Genomic DNA, 21566 nt, shown 5'->3' with positions numbered 1-21566 from the left:
CCTGGGGGCATCTGAGCAGTAGACTTCCGAGGGGTGGGGGGGGGGGAGGCCTCAGTGTTGCTCTGACTCAGAGCGGGCTTTTGTGCATTGAATGGAGCTGCGCCAAAGCAGCCACGTCTCTCTTTGGAAGAGCTGCCTTGTGGTTGAGGTTTGGCCTGCACTGTGTGGGAGTTTCTCAGTCAAATGTGTTCAATATGAGCATTTGGAGGAAAATGTCCTGCCTGTGTGTTCCTTACAGGGCTAGAGACCACGGTAGCCTGACTGCCTGGATGTGCCGCCAGTTGCCCATTCCACAGCAAGAGCTTGCTGGCCATTCAGAGTGGAGGGACTGGCCGTGGCTCATAAGCCCAGGGTGTGTCCATGGGGAAGGGCAGGGCAGGGGTCATCTGGCCAGGTGCCTGGCCTGAGTGTTCTGGAAAAGCGGAGCAGAAGGATCGGCTTGCAGCAGGCAGAGAAGGGTCTGGAGGGCTCCGCAGAGAGTTCGTGTGGGATCTGGTGCTGATCAGTGGTTCCCATGAAGTGTGACATTTCCCAAGTTCTGGCATGGTGTGGATCCAGTGTGGGGTTGCCAGCAGACCCTTGGGGGAAGCATTTAAACATTCCAAAATGACTTTCATAAGCCGGTGGACCACAGGCCAGTGAAGTACTGTATGAAGGGCTGAGGCTGGTGCTCTCTGCCTGCCTGCCTGCCTGCCTGCCTGCCTGCCTGCTATCCCAGCGCTTGCAGCTGCAGCCTCCATGGCCTGAACCACAAGCAGCCTTTATGGGCAATTCTTCCTGTGCCACACAGTCAGGAGGTGGCCTGGCCTTCCCTCCTCCTAGTGTCCTGCTTTCTGCCAATTCTTGTGTGCCCTGCTGACTCTACGATTCTATGGATGGCCTTCTGTCATGGATGCTTTAGCTGAGATTCCTGCATTGCGGGGGTTGGACTAGATGACCCTCAGGGACCCTTCCAACTCTATGATTCTATGATAATACACAAGTCCAGTGTAATTTTGGGTTGTATTAGCAGGAATACTTTCCCAGTGGACAATGCTGCTCTGCTCAGCACTTGTGCAGTTGGCCCTTTGGTAAACAGAGGCCGGGTAGCCTCCCTGACCCTGGACCTCTATGTGCCCTTTCCCTGGGCATCAAGAGTCCTCTGACTCCATCTCTTCGGAGGTGCAAGTCAGCTCCTCTGATTCTCCTGCTAGTCTGGCTTGTATATGGCCTTGCTGGATGTCCTGGTGCTCACCATAGATACCTTGCTGGGATGTCTTGCAAGAATGGGTCCAGGAGGCGCTGTCTTGAGGTGGCTTCAGCTGTTCTTGGAGGGCAGGTCCCAGAAGGTGGTGATGGTCATTTGCTTATGGGATGCTGCACATTTCCACCTCGTTCTGCACTTGCTGATTGGTGTCAGGTGCCATAAGAAAGCTGCAGAGATAGCGCAGGATAGTAAGCAACCCGGAAATGATCTCCTTCAGCTTCTGCCTTTGGGAAGAAGGTACTGTATAGGGCTATAAAGACCAGGACTAGCTGCCTGAGAAAGAGTTTCTACCCAAATGCAATTCTGGTTCTAAACGCAGTATAAGGAGTCTCTATAGTATATTGTATTATAAAATGGGGTTTCAGAGTTTTTAGGGGTTTTTGAATGTCTTATGTAGATTTTTCAGTTTCATTGTTCTGTATGGGACAATCGCAATAAAGATATTGTATCATATCGTATTCCTGAGGAGTAGTGGAAACCCTGAATGATCTGGGAGGCGGGGCTTGGGTGAGAAACAGGAATCCAATCCAGATTAGGGGGGGGGATGCTGTTAGCGGGGGATGGGGGGCACAGGTGATGTTGGATTGGGAAAGTGGCCTGTTTCCCCCTGAGTCCTGAGGCTTACAGCTGGCAGAGCCTCTTCTTTGGAATGCTCTTGTCTGGGTTAAGGTGGCTTTTCTTTTTTAAAAAAAAATATATATAATAATTATTAATTTTTCATTAATAACACTCCAATATGGGCCACATTATTACAATACCAAATCATAATACAATTTATAGAGCCAAATATGCATTCCAAATTAAACAAATTGGATGACTTCCCGTGTTCTGATCGTTTGGAGATAATGATTCCTAAATCCTGCACATAATCTCATATATAATCCAAATACAGCAATTCTGATCTTGATCCTTCTGTTTTTGCAGCCACTGGTGTAATGGTTGCTTTTCCTGCTAGGCCCTCTGCTAGTGCGGAAAGAAGCAGCTGCTCACATTGCAGGTGGCCACTATGTGCAATGTGATTTTGTGATAGCTGTACTCTAGCTGTGACAGTTGGTTTGCCATCTGAGTAACACACACACACACAAAAGTGCAAACAGAACAGGATTGGGTCATGAAGTAGATGACAACTCGGAAGTCCTGGCTGCCTCCGGCCCTGATTCTGGCTCATCTGCATCAGCAACCTGCTTGCTCCTTGTGGTCTGGGTCGCAACACAATTTCACAATTTTCTAGTAGCAGCCCCCAATCTAAGGGAGGTGTGGTGCTTCCAGCTGGATGGAGGTTTGGCTTCCTTATACCCTGTGTTAGAAACTCAGATGTATAAGCTAGTTGCCAAATGGCACCTTAAACCTAGGTTGCCGTCACCACAATAGAAGGTCTAGCGCCATTCTCTCCCCCCCAGTGGGATTTAGTAGTAGTAATGGTAGTATTTTTCATTTCACTTCTATGAAAAAACCTCAAAGCGGTTTACAACACATTAAAACCCCAAACAAAACAATCCAGAATTAAACAAATTCAAGCTTCAAGGGAAATATTTCAGATCCTTCTCTGACTTTTGCTTGTATTTATCTACTTAATTTATATACAGTAGCTGCCCCATAGAGAGAAGCAGTGTTTGGAATTAGCCAGGCTGCAGGCACATTTTGCACCTGGCTTTCAACCACTTGTGGTGCCTGACATCTCCACCATCTAGAGGTGTCAATGGGGATCATTGGATTCTAGACTGTTTTCACACGCTAATCCCCTATCCTGTAGAATTCTATCATTTATATTTTATCTGCACAATCTGAATGAATTTCTGGAACCAAAATGCTTTTTCTGCGCAGCCTTAGCAGGAGCAGTCACCATTAAGAAAAAGAAGTCAGAGTAGGCCAATGTATATATATATATATATGCAGACTGTCCCTGGATTGTGTGACTTTTCTTCTTTCAGTTCTCAAAGCTCTTAACCTAGCTCAAGGCTGTCCTCTGAAGTACCGGTAGCTAGATCTTTAACTGATAACCAATCACAGTCAGTCCATCATTTGAAAAATAAGGCATTAGAGCCATCTTGCCAAAAAATGGCAACTAGGCACCTTATTTTGGTGACTGAAACCTTGGCATAAGGAGCCATTAGGCGTATCTGAGTTTCTAACACTGAGCAGAAGTATTCCAGGAAGCCAGTGTGGTGGTTTGGTTAAAGTGTTTGATTAGGACCTGGGAGATCAGAGTTCAAATCCACATCCAGTCATGAAGCTGACTGAGTGACTCTGGGCCAGTCACAGCCCCTTAATCCTTACAGCGACCCTGTGAGGTAGGTTCCCCGAGGAGCGAGTGAACCATGTCTTCCTTGGAGAAAAAGGCGGGATATAAATGCTTCCCTGCTTAAGAAATCCGGAGGGGCCAACCAGATGGAGATGCCAGTTGCCAGCCTGGCACCCAGAGATCTCCCTGTGGTTGCAATTGGGGAATTTTGAACGCTGCTCCTGCATCACCACCACCACCTCCTCAGTGATTTGCTGCAGAAAGCCAGCAATGAGCAGTGGGCAGCCCCTCCCTCCTGGAGGCCGCTTAGGAGGCAGCCTTATACGAAACCACTGGTCCATCTAACTCAGTATTTGCTGCACTGACTTGTTTTCTCTTGTGCTTCCTGGTCGACCTGCGGCCCCAGGAGTGGTGCTGCTCTGGGCGGCCCCTCATTCCTTTGCTGGAGGCGGCAGACCTGCCTCGAGAGCAGCTGGGGGCTGAGCTGGTGTCAGCCTTGCTGTGCTGCTTGCCTGGCGCTGCCTTGCCGTCTTGCGGGGAGCAGGACGATCAGGAAGCTGAATGGTTTTTGAGGCAGGCTTGGCGCATCAGTTTCTTCCTTATATAGAAGCAACATTTCGTACCTTCCTGGGCTGCGGTAATTGTGACTCACTTGGGATCTCAATGCTGCATTTTGGAAGGTCTGGATGCAAAAAGGGGTTTGGTTGCAGGTTCAGGAATTAGTTGTCAACTTTTTCAGACTTGGCGCCTGCCTTTAACCTCAACCGGCAATGCAGGACCCCCTCTTGACCTCAGTGCCTGTTTTTATTCTTTCTCCCTCTGCCCGTGCATCTGCTCTTGGAAAAAAATACTAGAAAATACCTGCACTACCCCAGTGAAGGGAAGGATCTTAGTGGGAGAGCAGTTGTGTTGCATGCAAAAGGCCCCGGGTGCAATCTCAGTCAACTCAGGCTGGGAAAGGCTTCCTTCCTGCCAGTCAGTCTCATTGGACCAGTAGCCTCACTTGGTATAAGGGAGGTTCCCATGTCACAGTAAGGAGGATCCATGAGGTGAAGGCTGGCGCTTTAGGAGGATGTTGTGGTGAGCTTCCTGTCAAACCTGTGTGTCAACAGAAGACCCCTTCCCCGTGTCTGCAGTCAGGGAAGTTTGAAGAGGTGAAACTGTGGCCCACTTCCTCACTTGCACAGTGATTTTGACAAGGGTCTTCAGAGTAATGTGCACTTGAGAGAAAGGGACTTGTCCATACTGGGACGGGGAGCCCTTTTTAGGTTCACAAAGTCTGCATGCCATTCCGGGCCATCTTCTGAGTGCTGCAGTGGGTGGGGCCAGAAGGGAGCAGAGCAGTGGATGTGTGACTCTGACCTTGGAATAGGAGGTTGCATTCTGGCCCTGCAAAAGGTGGAGGTTTCCACACAGGCAAACACACCATATGTATCTCCAATCTCTTTCCAGGCAAAATCACTCCAGGAGGGTAGAGCTTGTGGGAGGGAGGATGACTTGTGGACAGCCCTGAGGGCCAGATGGAGAGGCCTGGAGGCCCATATATACAGGGCTCTGCTCTATACTCTGCTTAGAAAACTGATCCTGCAGGCTCTGTGAGACTGAATGGATGCTGTGGGGGTGGAAGGAAAGCAGTTCATGGTCCCCAGCTGCAGGCTTGTTCCATGTTTCTATTGTCTTACGTGAGCTTTGGAGAGCCTGGAAGGCCTGAGTCTCCAGCGCTTTCTCTGGCAAGGGCTCCCCCTCTGATCTGTTTAGCATCTTGGAGAGTTGCAGCACGTTCAGCCCAGCTGCCTCACTTGGGGGCCCTAAGATCGCAGCTGGGGAGGGCGGGGGCTGCTGGGATGGGAGGGCTCCAGGGTCAGTTGCATATTGAGCTGGCAGAAGGACCAGTGGCAAAGTTTGTGTTTCTTTAAAAATTATTTTTATTAAAGATTTTCTTGGTTTACAAAACTACATGCCTTGTCTCTTTTTTTCAGGTTGCACAGTCTGTCTTACAAATCGGTTTCATTTGTTGTGAGACTTTATTGTTGGGTACATATAAGGTTGGGGAAGAAGGGTGGAGAGGAGGCGGTGGGGAGGCTTCTATTCTTTTGCATAGTGTCCTTGTGGGGTTTTGTGTCAGCATCAACTGGGTAGGTTCTCTTGTTGCTTATTACATTTCCTTGGTAGTGAGAGGTATGGGGGGCAGGTTGTCTGCAATGGGGTTTGCTGCATTTGTGAGGGGGTGGGAGCGCTTGTGTCAGGTACGGTAAGCCAGATTGATTCGTATTCTGCCAGTGGATTTTTGTTGTTGTCTTGTTGGGCTGGGCCAGTGGGAAAGTTGACTGCTAGCCCACGTCATGGGTGTCTGCTATGTTGCCTGGTCCTTAAGTCACTTATTTAAAGATTGTGTGTGTGTGCTGTGTCTTACAAGAGAATAAATAAGAGAGGAGTAACTCAAAGGAGGGAGGTAACTGGGTTGCATAGTATATAGCAGGCACGACCAACAGGTAGATCACCAGTAGATCACTGGTTGCCCCCAAAGAAGCTCAACAACTTTGGCTCCCCTAAAAAAAAGCTCAACATTTTAGCCCTGCACCCACCAAAAATAGGGCTTTCCTCCTCCCTAAAACTTTGACCTGAACCCCAAAAAAGGGGGTAGATCTCTGCCAGTTTTTAACTCTGAGTAGATCGCAGTCTCTTGGGAGTTGGCCACCCCTGGTATATAGATTAGTAACCAAATTACTAGACTTACCATAGACTCATAGACTTACTTTAGGCTATGAGCTCCTGTCTCCAGGTAAGGATGCCTCAAGGAGAATTGCAGAACCATTGTTTCAATTCACATGGTCAGACAATCCTGGGGTCAAGAATGCCAAGGTCCGAGGTCCCATCATCCCTAGCTAACAGGACCAGTGGTCAGGGATGATGGGAATTGTAGTCCCAAAACAGCTGGAGGGCCAAGTTTGGTCATGCCTGGTTAAACTAACCATAGTTAATGTTAACCACAGTTTATCAGGCTGGATGATACAACAGACCATGGTTAGCAAGACGCAGGAGTAGAGGCACATGAGGGAAGGAGCGGGCCTGACACTCCGTGTGGCTCATTCACACAATGCTATGCTAGATGTGTTGCTTAGATGTGGCCTTGGTGTTAGTTAGCCTACGAACTGTGAAATCAGGGCCACTCCTTGTTGCTGCACAGTGAAGGCCCTCCTCGTGTGTTTTGTGTTGGTCCTGCACCAAGAGGATCCAGCTCAGGGGCAGAGCCTCTGCTTTGCTTGCAGAACGTCCCAGGTTCAATCTCCAGCATCTCACAGCAGGACTGGAAGATAATGCCTGTCTGAAATCCCAAAGAGCTGCTGCCAGTCAGTGTAGACACTGCTGAGCTAGATGGACCAATGGTCTGGCTTGGCATAAGGCAGCTTCTTGTGTTGCCTTTCACCTCCCCTGCGCTGTTGAGCTGGTGGTAGGAGGCTGTCAGGGTGGTGGGAGCTGCGTGAGCCACATTTCCTCTCTCAAAGCTGTCCTCGGTTGGGCAGATGGAGAGAAATGGACTCCTTGCCTACACTGGATTGGCAGAGCCTGTGGCTTGCTCTGCATCGCCTGGCCTCCGTGGTAGCTGTGAGTGGAGGCGGTTGGTGTCATTTCAGCCTCTGTTTGTGTCAGGGCCTGTTTAGATTTCCAGCACCCAGAGAGACTGAAGCAGGCCATGTGCTTCAGAGCGTTTTGCGACCAGCTCTCTTGTCGTGGTGGGTTATGCGTACTACCGGGTTCCCTCTTGAGTCTCCCCCTTCCTGGGCTGAGAGCTCTGCTCAGCCTTCGCTTGAACCGTGCAGGCTGAAGCTGTTTGGCTGGTGGGATTCTCCGTGGACCTTGCAGCCTTTTGCATGTGTCTCTTCAGGAGGAAGCTGAGTTGCACCAGTGCCGGGCCCTGCAAGACGTTCTCTAGAAGAGCAGTGGGAAACCTCTGACCCTTTTTGGCAAACAACAGCCACCTGTCAAACATCTGCCACCAAGATCTGCTATCTTCATTTTAGAAAATGTTTTGCATTCAGAAAACACACTAGCAGAGTACAGAAACTGAACATATAAATAACACAGAACAGGATATTAAAGCAAAAACCCACAAGAATAAGACTGTGGAAATAAAATGGACTCAAAAGGCTTGGGAGAAACATTTGAGCAAGTGTCCAGAACATAGCACTGTTGGGGCATGCTTCACTCCTGTGGGAAGAGTGTGGCAGAGAGGGGAGGCTTGTGCTCAGATCACGGCATGCTTTCCTGCAGGGTCATGTGGCACCGAGCCCTTATCAGCCTTTGGCAGTGACATGGACAATATATTGGGGGGGGGGCTGTTTGTGGCAGCTGCTTTGTTTTTGTTTTTAAATTAATTTTTTATTAAAGGGTTTTTTTTTATAACAACAAAAACAAAACAAAACAATACAATACAATAAACACAAAAAAACAAGTACAATTTCAGATCTTATTTTCTTGTACCTTACTTCTCCGACTTCCTCATGCCTCCCTTTTCTGTATTCCAATTTCTAATCATTTATTCAGCAAATCTTCCCTTATTTTAACTTAGTTTGATCTTACTTATTCTCCTTATCTTATCCATTACCAATAGTAACCATGTTTGTGGCAGCTGCTTTGGCAGTAGACCCGGCCAATGAGGTGAGCTTTATTCAGCTCAGAATTCCCACCTACCCTCCTCCTGGCCCTGGCAGCCAGTCTGATCTAGTATGAGGAACATACCCAGGTGGTGGCAAGAACAGGAAATGTGTGTCACTTCTGCACAACCTCCCAGACACAATTCTCGAAAAATGCCAAATCATAGAATCATGGAATATGATCTTCAAATATCTAAAGGGCTGTCACATGGAAAATGAAGCAAGCTTGCTTTCTCCTCATCAGGAAGAACTTTCTGACTGTCAGAGCTGTTGGACAGTGGAATGGTCTCCCTTGGGAAATGGTGGACTCTCCTTCCTTGGAGGATTTTAAACAGAGGTTGGATGGCCATCTGTCATGGATGCTTTAGCTGAGATTCCTGCACTGCAGGGGGTTGGATTGGATGACCCTTGGGGGTCCCTTGCAACTCTGTGATTCTCTGCAGAAGGTCCCAAGTTCAATCTGGAACGGCATCTCCAGGTAGATCTAGGGATGTTCCCTGCCTGAAATTGGGCCAGGGGTAGTGAGCTGGACCTGGCTGGTGGGCTGGATCCTTGTCTCCCCCATCCACTACCTGTCAATCGCTTGACAACCTGTCTTTTGCTATGTGGATGGTCAGATTTTTTCCTCATGAACCTCCCTTTGTCCCAGGGCTTGCAAAGCATTGTGCCTGGGCTTTGCAGGCGCTGCCCATCAGCTGATCAGGAGTGACAGTTGTAGGGCAGGGGGGTGTGGCCTAGTCAGGGCAAACTGGGGAGGCCTGGGAACCCTTAGCAGGGTCTCACTTCTGGGGCAGGCAGTGCTGGGCTAAGTGGAGAAGGTGGTTGAGTTGTTTTTAATTTAGTGATAGTGTCCCTGTAATATTGGGTTGGGGCTGGGGTTGTTCTTTTTCTTTTGGTTATATATCTTGTGGTTTTATATTTTGATTTTGTTCTGTGAACCACCCTGAGACCTCTGGGTTTAGGGTGATATATAAATGATGATGAGGATGATGATGATGATGATAATAGTAAAAATCAATCAATCAATCATACATACATACAGTCAAGCCTTGGTTTTTGAACATCTTGGCTGCCGAATGTTTCGGAAGCCAAATGCTGAAAACCCGGAAGTGAATGTTTCCATTTTTGAACATTCACCAGAAGTCGAATGGCTTCCAAGGCTTCCAAGGTGTGCTTCTCAATTCCTCCCACTGAACTTGCTGACAGCCCTGTGATCCTCGGTTTTCAAATGTTTCGGAAGTCGAATGGACTTCTGGAATGGATTACATTTCAAAACTGAGGTTCCACTGTAATTATTATTATTATTATTATTATTATTATTATTATTATTATTATTATTACTATTATCTGGGACCTTGGGGTGTAGAGTGGGTAGGAAATCAAATGCAGAATAAATAACCCAGTAAGTGTCATACTTTGTGTAAGACAGTTTCCTGTGTGCTCAAAGTGATCTGTCTGAAGTGATTTTTACGTGAGTGTTTGGCGTGGAGAGTTAGAAATGCTGTATATAGTATTGAGATAGATGACCTTTAATGCCAGTTTGACTTGCAAATTTCAACTTCTCCCAAGTGGGCACTTTCTGTGCAGCAGAATCAACCCCACATCAAGCCAGGCCCTCACCACATCTGACTTACCGTCTTCCCCTCTGCATCTGCCAAAGTGGTGCAAGGCTTTCCCCGGAAGCCACACTCCATCGCAGGAGCCACAGGGATGCCCCACCGAGGGCGCAATGAAACCCAGTTGTGCCCACAAATAGCATGTGCTGCCTTCACAGCAGATCTGGTCAGTGGAATAAGTGCTCTGCCGCCATTTCAAGATGCCTGTGACCTGTACCTGTGGGCACAACCATGGTCAAACTCATGTGTGACTGCACCTTCATGCTCCTCCAAGTGCATAAGTTCCATATCTAGAAGGGTGTCAGTAAGAGTATAGGAGTTTAAACTCTGGACTGTGAGAGTTGGTTATTAGGATAGTTTTTATATTGGCATATGTATGTAGAATCACAGAATCGTAGAGATGGAAGGGACCCTGAGGGTCATCTAGTCCAGCCCCCTGCAATGCAGGAATCTCAACTCAAGCATCCATATGTATATGTGTACAGTGGTGCCCCGCAAGACGAAATTAATTCGTTCCACGAGTTTTTTCTTCTTGCGAGTTTTTTGTCTTGCGAAGCACGGTTTCCCATAGGAATGCATTGAAAATCAATTCATGCGTTCCTATGGAGACCGCCTTCAGACCAGACTGTCCCCGGACCTCTTCTGAAGGCAGGCCGGGGGAGAACAGCAAGCTCCGGGGACAGAGGTGAAGGGGCAGCGCTCCTTCGCCTCTTTCCTCGAACCTCTTCTGTAGGCAGCCGCGGGGAGAACGGCTTTTCTTCCCACCGCCAGCCTTCAGAAGGCTGTTCTGAAGGCTGGCGGTGGGAAGAAAAGCCCTTCTCCCCCCACCGGACTTCAAAAGAGCTGCGGGAAGTCCGGCGGGGGTCCAAGGGATTCCCTCCCAGCCCGCCCCGCTCCGCTGAAGTTTAGAGGGAGCCTGTGGGGAAAAACTCAAAAAAAAATTCGTTTTGTGAGAAAGGCCCATAGGAAAATTTGTCTTGCGAAGCGGCTAAAAAATCAGAAAACCCTTTCGTCTTGCGCGTTTTTCGTTTAGCGAGGCATTCGTCTTGCGGGGTACCACTGTATTAAGCTTATATTGTGCTTGTAGTTTCATATGTTTTGTATTTGTGTGTGGAAACGTTTATGGAAAAGATTTGTTGTTGAGTTTTGCAATATTACCTTATTGTTATAAGTAAGTAAATACAAATTAATGCTTTAACATCAAATAACAGAACGATAGAATCCTTTGAAGGTGACTTGGCAACTACAATTAATCCAGAATGCAGCTGCCAGACTAGTGACTGGGAGTGGCTGCCTGGACCATAATAACACTGGCCTTAAAAGACATCCTACATCGGCTCCCAGTACGTTTCCTAGCACAATTCAAAGTGTTGCTGCTGACCTTTAAATCTCTAAATGGCTTTGGCCCTGTATGTTTGAAGGAGCATCTCCACCCCATCAGTCTGGACACTGAGGTCCAGCTCTGAGGGTCTTCTGGTGGTTCCCTCATTGTGAGAAGTGAGGTTACAGGGTACCAGGCAGAGGGCCTTCTCGGTGGTGGCACCCGCCCTGTGGAACACCCTCCCACCAGATGTCAAAGAGATAACCAATTATACTACGTTCTGTAGACATCTGTATTGGGACTCTTAATGCCTGATGTATCGTGTTTTATATTCTGTTGGAAATCACCCAGCATGGCAGGGGCAACCCAGTCAGATGGGCAGCGTACAAGTACAGTGGAACCTCTACTCACGACCACAATCCGTTCTGGAGGCCCGTCCTTATGGCGAAACGGGTTGCTGGGAGAGGCGCCTGTGTGCGCAGGAGCGGGTGGCGATTGCCTGCTTCTGCACATGCATAAACAGTGGCAAACCCGTCAGTTACTTCTGGGTTTGCCGCGGTCACAACTTGGAACGTCTGCGAGTGGAGGCGGTTGTAATTAGAGGTTTTACTGTAATTAATAATAGCCATAGTGATAGTAATATTTATTGTTATTATCCTTCCCAATAAATTTCCTTTAAGCATAGTAGACAGCTAGCAGGACAGTCCACATCCTGGCCCTGCGGAGGGAGGGCTTCCCCAAAGAGGCTGGCAGGTGCAGTTGTGTTGTTTCCTCCCCGCTGGGCTTCTGGAGGAGGTGCTTCTTTCACTGAACCTTCCTCCAGTGAAACCTCAGACACAGTTCCTCTCTTTCCCTGCTCAGCCCAACATCCCAGTATGCAAATGCACATCTGAGGCCTAATGGGCTGGCAGTAAGAGCATTTCAGTGCCCCTCCTAACCAGCGCAACCAGTGTCAGCAGCGGAGACAATGCGCACCCTGTTCCCTCCTTGCTGAGCGATGGAACGGACCTTCAAAATAATAGCCTGCCTATGGGAGAACAACAACAACAACTGTGCTGTGTGCCAAGTGGCTGAGAAACTGGATCTGGCCCACTCCTCCATGGGCCAGGTTGGGGTCGGCCAGGCCAGTTGCTCCTGGCAACACATCCATTGAGCCCTCCAAGGCCCCCTTGGTGCCTCGGCCTTTCTGCTGCATGGGCAAAGCCTGGCTGCTGGCTCAAACCAAAGGCCCACCCAGCCCAACATCCAGTTCTCACAGTGGCCAAGACCCTGGAAGCCCCCAGGCAGGGCCTGCTTACAGCCCCCAGCGACTGTGTTCAGAGGCCTCCTTCCTGCCTCTTGTGCTGGAAGAAATGCAGAGCCATCATGATTGGAAGCCTTTGGCGGCCTGATCCAGACACATGAATTGGTTCACCCCTTGGAAAGCCATCCAAATTGGTGGTCATTGCTACATCTTACGGTGGCCAAGTCCATAGTTTGGGTCTGTAAAGACATCCTTCCTTTTCCCTTGCCATGCATCTCGCCACATTCAGCTTCATTGGGTGGCCCTCTCATATGATGAGAGCGAGAAAAACACCTTCCTATCCAATTCATTGAGTTATCCGCCAAAACTCCCACATTTTATTTTGTCAGCTCAGCCTCCATCAGAATATGTGAGGTTGGCATTATTTTGCTCCAATGTACATCACTTTACATTGCCTTAGCTGAGCCACATTTGACATTCTACTGCCTTTTCAGTCAGTTTGTTGTGACATCATTGTTCATGAAGAATGCCAGCTGCCTAATGAAAGTCGGCTCTTTCCACGCTAAGCTGGTCTTTAAGGCTCTGTAGGGTGTATTGAAATTAGGTTTCTGTTACCAGCATCAATTTCCGTGGGTCTCCTTAGCTGCTTGGATCAGTCAGGGCGACCCCTTGCCCCTCTTGACCAATAAAAACTAGCAGGGAGGCGGCAGCTGGTTGGGCTGGGGAGGTCATTGATGCCTCCTTGTGAGAGGGGGGTGGTCCCTGCTTGCTTGAAGAAGGCAGTGGTGAAACCACTTCATCCCTCCCTGGATTTGGAAGACCAAAGTATTGACCTGCCAGTGGCTAATCTCCCCTTCTTGGGCAAGTTATTGAGCAGGTGGTTGCAGACCCTTTTCAGTTGGGGTTCTGGCACAGAAGCTGCTTTGCTGACCCTGTGTGAGGAGCTCTGTTGGGAGAGAGATGGGGGGGAATGTGTTGATTCTTCTCAGTCTCTCGGTGGCTTTTGAGTCCATTGATCATGATCTCCTTCTGGAGCAGTTTTCCGAGTTAGGGGTGGGTGGGACTGCTTTATGGTGGTTCCAGTCCTACTTGAACAGCCATTTCCAGAAGGTGTTCCTTGGGGAATGTTCTTTAGCCCCATGGAGCCTTCAATGTGGGGTTCCCCATGATTCGATTTTATCTCCTGTGCTGTTTAACATCTACATGAAACCGCTGAGTGGGGTCATCTGGAGTTTTAGAGTATGTTGTCAGCAATAAACACAGCTTGGCTTCTCCTTTACAACTGCAGACATGGCAGTGGAAGTGCTGGACCATTGTCTTGCCTTGGGAACGGACTGGATGAGAGCCACCAAAGGGAAGCTCAGTCCACATCCAGTGGAGGCACTGCTAGTAGATGGTTCCCTGGACCAGTTGGAGGGGAGGTTGCCTGCTCTTGATGGGGTTACGCTCCCTCCGAAGGAGCGGCTATGTTGCTTGGGGATCCTTCTTTTCCTTTGGCTGGTGGACCAGCGCACCCCTATCTGGACAGGGTTAGCTGAAGTTTTGTCTACACTCTGGTAACCTTTAGGCCAAATTAATGCAATGTGTTATACATGCCGCTGTGTCTGAATACAGTTTGGAAACTTCAGCTGGTGCAGAATTTGGTGACCAGGTTGCTCACTGGGACAAGATGGTTTGAGCCTATGACATGGATCCTGGCCTGACTGCACTGGCTGCCAATTAGTGCTGTTTTTGACCTATAAAGCCTTAGACGGCTCAGATCCCTAATACCTCAAACTGTGTGGGAGGGCATTGTTTTTGTTTGTTGCTAGGGCATGCATTTTTGTGTCACTGCCCTGTGATGAAGGGCGGTATAGAAATTTAATAAAGCAAAGCAAAGCAGAACAAACAACCTGGTGTGTTTGCTGCCACAGAACTGGGCTGCCTCTTCTGGAATTTGAGCACAATGCAGGTATCTGAAGAAAGTGTGTGAAGTATGTGCTCTGAGCAGTGTTTAATGCAGCCTTTTCTCCAAGTAGGCATTGCTGGCCATCGCTGCCAGGCCTGACTCTGCCCAGCAGGAACACAGGACCACACTGGGGACTGGGAGCCTCCAGGCTGTGAGTCCTCGCCAGCCAGTGGTGGCAGAGGTCTCTGTTTATTCCTGCTTGCGGTGTCTTTCCCCTTTGGACCAGGAGAGCCTATAAGTAGCATCTCTTGGCTTCCCTAGTCCTTGAAATAGAGCTGTGGGCGGCTGGTGGGAAGAGGAGGGCCCAAAATAGTCCTGCAGAGGGAGGCACCCTGCAGGTCCCAAGCCCCGCTGCCCATCTATTGCTGGCCTTGGCATCAGGCAGCCCTTGGCTTTGGCATCCCAAACTCAAGCAACAACTGAAGTTATCTTCAGTGGATATTTGAGAACGCAGCTGGATTTGCTGCTCTGCAGGTTCCTGTCCCCGAGTCTGGTGTGCAATTAGAGGGAACAAGTTTCCCTGACAAAATATGGGCCTTGAGTGCCACAGCTGGTGGGATGGCCGGCTAATCCTGGGATGTGCCGCATCACAAGTGCTTCCTCTGAGTTGTGACTTGTGCAAGACCCTCCAGCCATGCCCCTCCCCCTGCACTGCCTTCTGCCAGAGATGCCCAGCTGGTGCTGGTTGGTGATGAGCTGTTGGGAGGGCTGGAGCAGGGAAAGCAAGGCCAGCATTTGAATTTCAAAGGGCCGGTTTGAGAGCAAAAGCAGCTAATAAAAGAGGGATCATATTCCAAGGAACTGGCTCTGTTGAGCATGAAGACAACTGTTTCTTTAAAGGTTGCCTGGGTGGCAACAGCCTGAGAACCGGGAAAGGCAGGATCCGAAAGGGGACAGAAATGGGAAATAGGTTTGGGTATTCAGGAGACTGGTGTAGTTTTTACAACACTTGTCTGTAGTGTTCTCAAGTCATTCTAAATTATGGAAATCTAGAGAGCGGGAGTGAACAGTAGAAGGAGGTTTGAGGGTGACAGAGGTGGAATGTACACAAATATTAAAAACTGTGAAAATGCTTTTTTAAATAATGTTTTGAAAAATGTATTGAATTAGCCATAGCTCACCGTCACTATATAGTGTCACATTTGTTTATTGCACTTTACAACACACTTAAACCGTTTTATTTGCAGCTGTAAAGCTGAGTCCAGAGAGACAAACGCTGTATTCATGGTGATTTTCCTGTGTTTTTTGAACTTTACCCAGGTGTGTCTTTTTCCACCTCTGTGGAGGAAGTGTGTGTGGCAAGCAATTGAATCTGTCTTTGGAGGTGGCAATGTTTTCCCTAGGCCAGAGCTTTACAAGCTGTGTGTCGTGTGACACGTTAGTGTGTTGGCTGCAGTATGTAGGTGTGTTGTGTGAACGCTCCCAGCGCTCCTCCTGGGGCTGAAAAAGGGTTAGTTTAACCTCTGGTTTGATAGTAAAACTGAATTGCTGTGTCGTGAAATGATGCATGTCTAAAAAGTGTGTCACCAACATGAAAAGTTGGGGAAGCTCTGCCCTCGGTCTTGCCTCACCAGCCTTGCCGTGCTCAAGGGAGCCAGGCGAGGCCAGGGCCTGGCTCCCACCCAGGCAGAGGAGGCTCCTGAGCTGCCCTCGGCTGACCCAGACTCCTGACTGAGTTTACAGGCTTTTTATGGTCTGCCTACTTAAGAGTAAGGGGGAGGCAGCATCAGTGGTGGAATTTGGGGTTCTTGCCCACCATTTCCACTGCAGGAGCCCGGGCCTTGTCTTCCTCCTTCCTTGTCTTCTTTCATGTTGAGGGTGGTTGCACCAGGAGTGAAGAAGGGAGAGGCCAGGGGAAATCTTTGGGTCAGAGCCGTGTCTGGCTCTAGGGCCAGGAGCCGCCTCTTGGACTCAACAGCTTCTTGCGTTCTCTGGTCCTGCTCATGTCTGAAGCTTCTTTTTTGCCTCCTTGTTTTCAGGGAGTGGAGATGGCCAGGGGCAGATCCTGCAGCGCTTTCCAGAGAAGGACTGGGAGGACAACCCTTTCCCCCAGGGCATTGAACTGGTGAGTAGGGGGCCTGAGGGTGGCTGCAGACCCCAGAGTCTGGCATTCCCAGATCTCAGCTCTGTCCTCCCCATCTCACGGCATACAGTGAGTTTAAGGGAAACAGGAGCAGCAGAGAAGTGGTCGGCACCGGGGTTGGTGGGCTGCAGTTTCCTTTTTATTGTTATTGTTATTATTATTTGTGCATTTTCCAGAATTTGATATATACGGCTTACAGATATCCTACCATACTTTGCTGTGTATAGCATGCCCCATGTATAAGACGCCCTCTATTTTGGGGGACTAAAAATTAAAAAAAAGGGGGGAGATTGCCCAGAGTTGTGGAGCTTTTTTTTAGTGGGGGGGAAAATGCCAATAATCACTCAACCTCCTGCCCGAGGCTAGCACTCGCACGCGTCACAACTGCCTCCTAACGTCTGTTCCCTCGCCGGCAGAAGCAGGCTATTTCCCGCCCAATTGCTGCAGCAACGTCCAGTCAACACCAACCCTTGCGTCAGACACCAGCAACACGCTCCAGACCATCTCCGGCTCGCGCCATCAAACAATCACACGTCTCCCATAGGCAGGACCCATGTATAAGACGACCCCCAAATTTAAACATAATATTTCAATAAAAAACCTAGACTTATACACGGAAAAGTATGGTATCTCTTATCTCAAAACTTCCCATCCCATCCCTCCGTGGTTTCCTAGTTGTTCCTAGTTACGCTGCATATCTTCTTACATCAGCCATTTTCAGTTTTTAACCTAGTTGTTGTTTCTGCTTCTCACATATCTAGTCCTACCTGAAGGTTTATTTGACCACTGTACCTCTTTAAATGTTCTCCAAAGAGATCAAGATTAGAAATGGATAAGGGGGGGCCACTGAGTTTGCATCCTGCCTCCGAAGGTGAACAAAGGGTGCAGGCTGGCTTCTCCTCTGCCTCTTGGCTCCAAGGGGCAGCTGTGGGGCTCTTCTTGGTTGGGGACCAGGGGTCTGGGGTCCCGCAGGGGTGGGGCATTCTGAGCCCCCCCGCGCTGGGCAGAGAGGCCTGCTCAGCTGCCTCCTTGCCTTTGCCCTTGCAGTTTTGCCAGCCAAGCGGCTGGCAGCTCTTCAGCGAGAGAAACCCCCCGACCTTCTTCATTGCTGTCCTGACCGACATCAACTCGGAGCGGCATTACTGTGCCTGCTTCACCTTCTGGGAGGCGGTGGAGAGCAGCCAGGTAAGAGGGGGGCAGCGGGCTTCCCTGGGTCTTTGCGGGGCTCGCAGGGCAGACCTGCCTCCGAGGACGAGCCCCACAAAGCGTGGTGGGCAGGGGCACCAGCCTCGTGCAGGCGGTTGCCCTCAGCCAGCCGGACTGCCTGACCCCTTTCTCTCCTGCCAGCTGCAGAACCACCTTAGGAACGAGGAGGAGGAGGAGGGGGAGGTGGCTGCCCTCATCCAGCCAGCCCAGCTCTTCGCCCCAAAGAGTTTGGTGCTCGTCTCCCGCTTGGACCACGCAGAAGTCTTCCGGGTAAGGTGGGGGGGGGCATTGGAGGCCAGAGAAGCCTGTGCCTGGGGGGCTCCAACATGGGCCAAGGGGCAACTGATGGGGAGGGCCGGCCATGCGGAGTCCTTCCATGTGGAGCCGCCATTTCTTTGCTCTCTTTATAGCTCTGCTCCTAAACGGCGCAGAAGGTGAAGCTGCCTCCTGGTCCCTTCTTCTGCCTTGGGGCTGAAGCTCTCATGGGGGGGGGTTCCCTATTTTGAGCAGGTCTCTTCTTGCTTTTGTCCCTGGCCAATGACCCACCAGAATGCCAACTTACCCTGTTTCACCTGCAGAACTGCCTGGGGCTGGTTTACACCATCTTTGTGGACGGCCTGAACACCTCCCTGGAGACTGTCATCGGGAGCCTCCTGACCTGCACCATCCCCATCACAGGAGGTGCCCAGGTGGGTTCCTGAAGCCCCCTGGCATTTCCTCTAGGCAAGATGGAGCCTTGTGAGTGCCTGGGAGCAGGTCCCCCCACGGCCCCTCCAGCACCGTGGGCTGATGTGGCCAGGGGTCCCAAGCAGCCGACTGCTGAGCTCCAAGGGGAGGTTAGGTAGAGCTCCCTCGCTTGCTTGGGCTGCCCAGGATGGAGCCTCCTCTCTGCTTGGCGCTCCGTCCTGCGTCTCGTGCATCGCAGGGAGTGATCAGGCGAAAGAGACCTGGCTGGAGAGGGGCAGTGCCTTTCAAGCAGCTTCATGGGGCTGGCTGGGTGAGCTCTTCCCAGGCCCCTCAGCCCTCTCCCTGGCAAGGGGCCTGAGACCTCTTCTGATCCCAGCTTGCCAGGCGCCCTGTGGGCAGGGAGAGCTTGCACAGCTGGCAGCATGCTGGGAGGATGGTTCTGGCTTCGTGGATCCTGCTCCAAGCTGGCTGGGCAGCCTGTGCCTCTCCTGGCTCTCTTGTGGGTGCCCCCTTGTGCTCTTGGCTTGCTGTGTCCCGCTTGGCGTGCTGCCTCTCCCTCTCGTGTGGCTGTCTGCCTGTCTGCCCGCCCGCTGCCCGCCTGTCCGTCTGCTGCACCGTGTTTCTAATTTTCTGTGCTGTTTCTGTCTGTCTCTATCTCAGCCTGACACGGAGGACGAAGGAGCGGTATGCACAACTTTTCTCTCCTCGGGGCTGCCTCCTTCTGTGGGAGGAGGAGGAGGAGGCGGCGTTTTGGGGGCTGAGGTGGTGCTGCTTCAGTGTGTCCCTCTCCGGAAAGATCAGCGCACAGCTCTCTGTGGCCCTTGGTGTGGGGCAGTGCCTACGAGTTGGGGAGGGGGCGGGGACTGAGAGAGAACAGAAAGGGAGGGGGAAAGAGCAAGGGTCCTGCCTTCGGGGGGCAAGGCTTCATAGGCCAACCTTGAATGCTGAGTCCACAGCCCAGCACCTGCTTCACATGGAGGCTGACAAGGTCCTTCTGCAGTGCCTGGACATATGTGCCACCACCTGCCTGTCCTCTTCTCTGTCCGTCTCTTTGTCCGTCTCTCTTTCTCACTGTCTCCTTGGTGCAAGTGCTCTTCAGCCCAGGCCTTGAGAGCCCCTTCCTGGCAGCGGGCCTGCAGTTGGCCCTGGGGGCAGGCAGCTCCCCTCCCCATGGGTGGGGTGTCTTGGGGGCGCTTCCTGCCCGTCCACCTTCTGGAGCCCAGGTCTTCTGCTGGGCCGTCCCTGACTGACCGCCGGCCGTGGGGATTGTGTTTGTCTCTTCCAGAGGACAATCTCTCTGGGCGCAGGCGACAGGCAGGTGATTCAGACGCCCATCAACGATTCCCTTCCCATCAGCAACTGCAGCGTGGCCCTCCTCTTCCGACAGCTCGGTGAGACCCTCCTCCGGCCACTTGGGAGGGCGCCCATGTCTCTGGAGAGTGGTGGGGCTCTGGCTGGGCCTTGGGCGCAGGGCTGGCCCAGCTGGGAGGGGCCTCTCCAACTCCTTCCTTCCTTCCCTTCCAGGGATCACCAACGTGCTGTGCCTCTTCTGCGCGGCCCTCACAGAGCACAAGATCCTGTTTCTCTCCAGCAGTTACCAGAGGCTGACGGACGCCTGCCGGGCCCTGCTGGCCCTCCTCTTCCCCCTGAAGTACAGGTGAGCGAAGGAGCAGCCGCTGGCTCCCCTGCAGGGAGGGTGGAGGGGGGCTCCCTGGAGAGGGGTGCCTTTCGTTGCCCCGTCTGCCGGCCTGCATTGGTGCTTTCTTGCTTCCAGCTTCACGTACGTGCCCATCCTGCCCGCTCAGCTCTTGGAGGTCCTCACCACGCCAACCCCTTTCATAATTGGCGTGAGCTCCATCTTCCAGGCAGAGACACAGGAGCTGGTGAGTCCCTGAGCTCAGCAGAGGGAAGGGGGAAGGAGGACTCTGTGGGAAAGCAGAGGCCAGGCTTGCCAGGGGCGGTGTCATCCCACGCCCCGTTCCTCTCTTGGGAACTTCCCCTTCTCTCTCTCCCCTCGCTCAAAGAGAGTTTTCTCTCCGGGGTGACAGGTGGGATTCTCCTCCCGAAGGAGCCCCCTCAGACCCCCAACTCCTCCCTTCCTTGGGCCGGGGGGGGGGGCTGGGCTGGGGCCAAAGGGGTCTCTCGGCAGCCTGGCCTGTGTCCTTTCCCTCTTTGCCCCTTGTGGACTCTGCCATTGCTCCCTGACTTTTCCCAGCTGGATGTGATCATCGCTGACCTGGATGGTGGAACGGTGACTGTTCCTGAGTGCATCCATATCTCTCTGCTGCCTGAGCCGCTTCTCCATCAGACGCGGGAAGCCCTCTCCATGGTGAGTGCCGCCCCTTGGCTCCTGCGCCGCACAAGAGGCCTCAAGACCCTCTGCCGCCTTGGGCTTCATGGCCAGTAGGCAGCCGGGGTGTGTGTGTGTGTGATAGAGATGCATGGCAGGTGGTCATGTGGGAATCTGGCACCGCCAAGGTGGCAATTGGTCCTGCAGGGTGGAAGTGGAACCCTTCTGTTTTCTCCATGGAGGGGTGTTTTGGAGGAGAGAAGCTCCCCCCACATTATTTGTAAAAACGGGGTGTGTCCATATGATTTACACAGAATCATAGAGTTGGAAAGGAGCCCGAGGGTCAAGCATCCACAACAGATGACCATCTGTCATGAAGCCTGGGAACTGATTCTCCAAGTCATAGGGAGAGAGAGAAGGAGCGATTCTGCTCTTGGGCTTGCAGGTGGGGGCCCAGGGGAAGGAGGGGTGTGTGGCTGGAGGCTGAGCCCCTTCCCAGCTGAGCGGGGCATCCTTCCCCTTGTTTCTCCGTGCAGGTCTTGGACCCAGAGTTGGAGATTGCAGACCTGGCCTTCCCCCCATCGCCCACCATCTCCGCATCCTCCCTCAAGATGCAGGTAAGTGGTGCAGGCTGCTGGGGGGGGGGCACCTGGCTTGGCCTGACTCCTCCTCAGAGGAGTTCCCAATGGCCTCAAGGCACAGAGAGCACTGGAGCTGGCATTCAGCGCCCACAGAGCCATGAAAGCCAAATGAGACCGCGTGCAGCAGCCGTGAAAAAGGCAGACTCCCTCCTAGGGTTCTGGTCAGCCACTCTGAAACAGGATGCTGGGCTAGATGGGCCCTTGGCTGGATCCGGCGGCAGCAGCAGCAGCAGCAGCAGGCTCTTCTTGTGTTCTTAGGGGTGGGGCCTGCAGAGCCCCTTCACTGCCCCACAGGGCGGAGCTGCCACAGCCGGGCACAGCCAGCCAGGGGAAGGCGTGAGACCCATTTTGGAGGGGCAGCAGTGGGTGCTGCAGGGCCCATCCTCCC

General features: G+C 51.6%; 1 protein-coding gene across 11 annotated transcripts in view; it reads left to right on the top strand.

Annotated features, from left to right (window-relative positions):
* The window catches only part of SBF1 (SET binding factor 1), a 40608-nt gene that overhangs the window by 6129 nt on the left and 12913 nt on the right, over positions 1-21566 (top strand). For 4 of the 11 annotated variants that reach the window (XM_053406469.1, XM_053406468.1, XM_053406467.1 and 1 more), the window contains exons 2-11: positions 16251-16336; positions 17402-17539; positions 17702-17830; positions 18139-18249; positions 18908-18931; positions 19533-19638; positions 19772-19904; positions 20022-20130; positions 20463-20576; positions 21074-21154. In XM_053406469.1, the coding sequence (XP_053262444.1) occupies positions 16251-16336; positions 17402-17539; positions 17702-17830; positions 18139-18249; positions 18908-18931; positions 19533-19638; positions 19772-19904; positions 20022-20130; positions 20463-20576; positions 21074-21154 (1031 nt within the window). The remainder of the gene's footprint in view (positions 1-16250; positions 16337-17401; positions 17540-17701; positions 17831-18138; positions 18250-18907; positions 18932-19532; positions 19639-19771; positions 19905-20021; positions 20131-20462; positions 20577-21073; positions 21155-21566) is intronic. The other 7 variants (XM_053406473.1, XM_053406471.1, XM_053406466.1 and 4 more) reach the window with 3 other exon arrangements.

The sequence above is a fragment of the Podarcis raffonei genome, chromosome 10 (genome assembly GCF_027172205.1).
Source record: "Podarcis raffonei isolate rPodRaf1 chromosome 10, rPodRaf1.pri, whole genome shotgun sequence".
Lineage (NCBI taxonomy): Eukaryota > Metazoa > Chordata > Lepidosauria > Squamata > Lacertidae > Podarcis > Podarcis raffonei.
The sequence above is the reverse complement of the archived record's forward strand: the minus strand, read 5'-3'. Positions and strand labels throughout refer to the sequence as shown.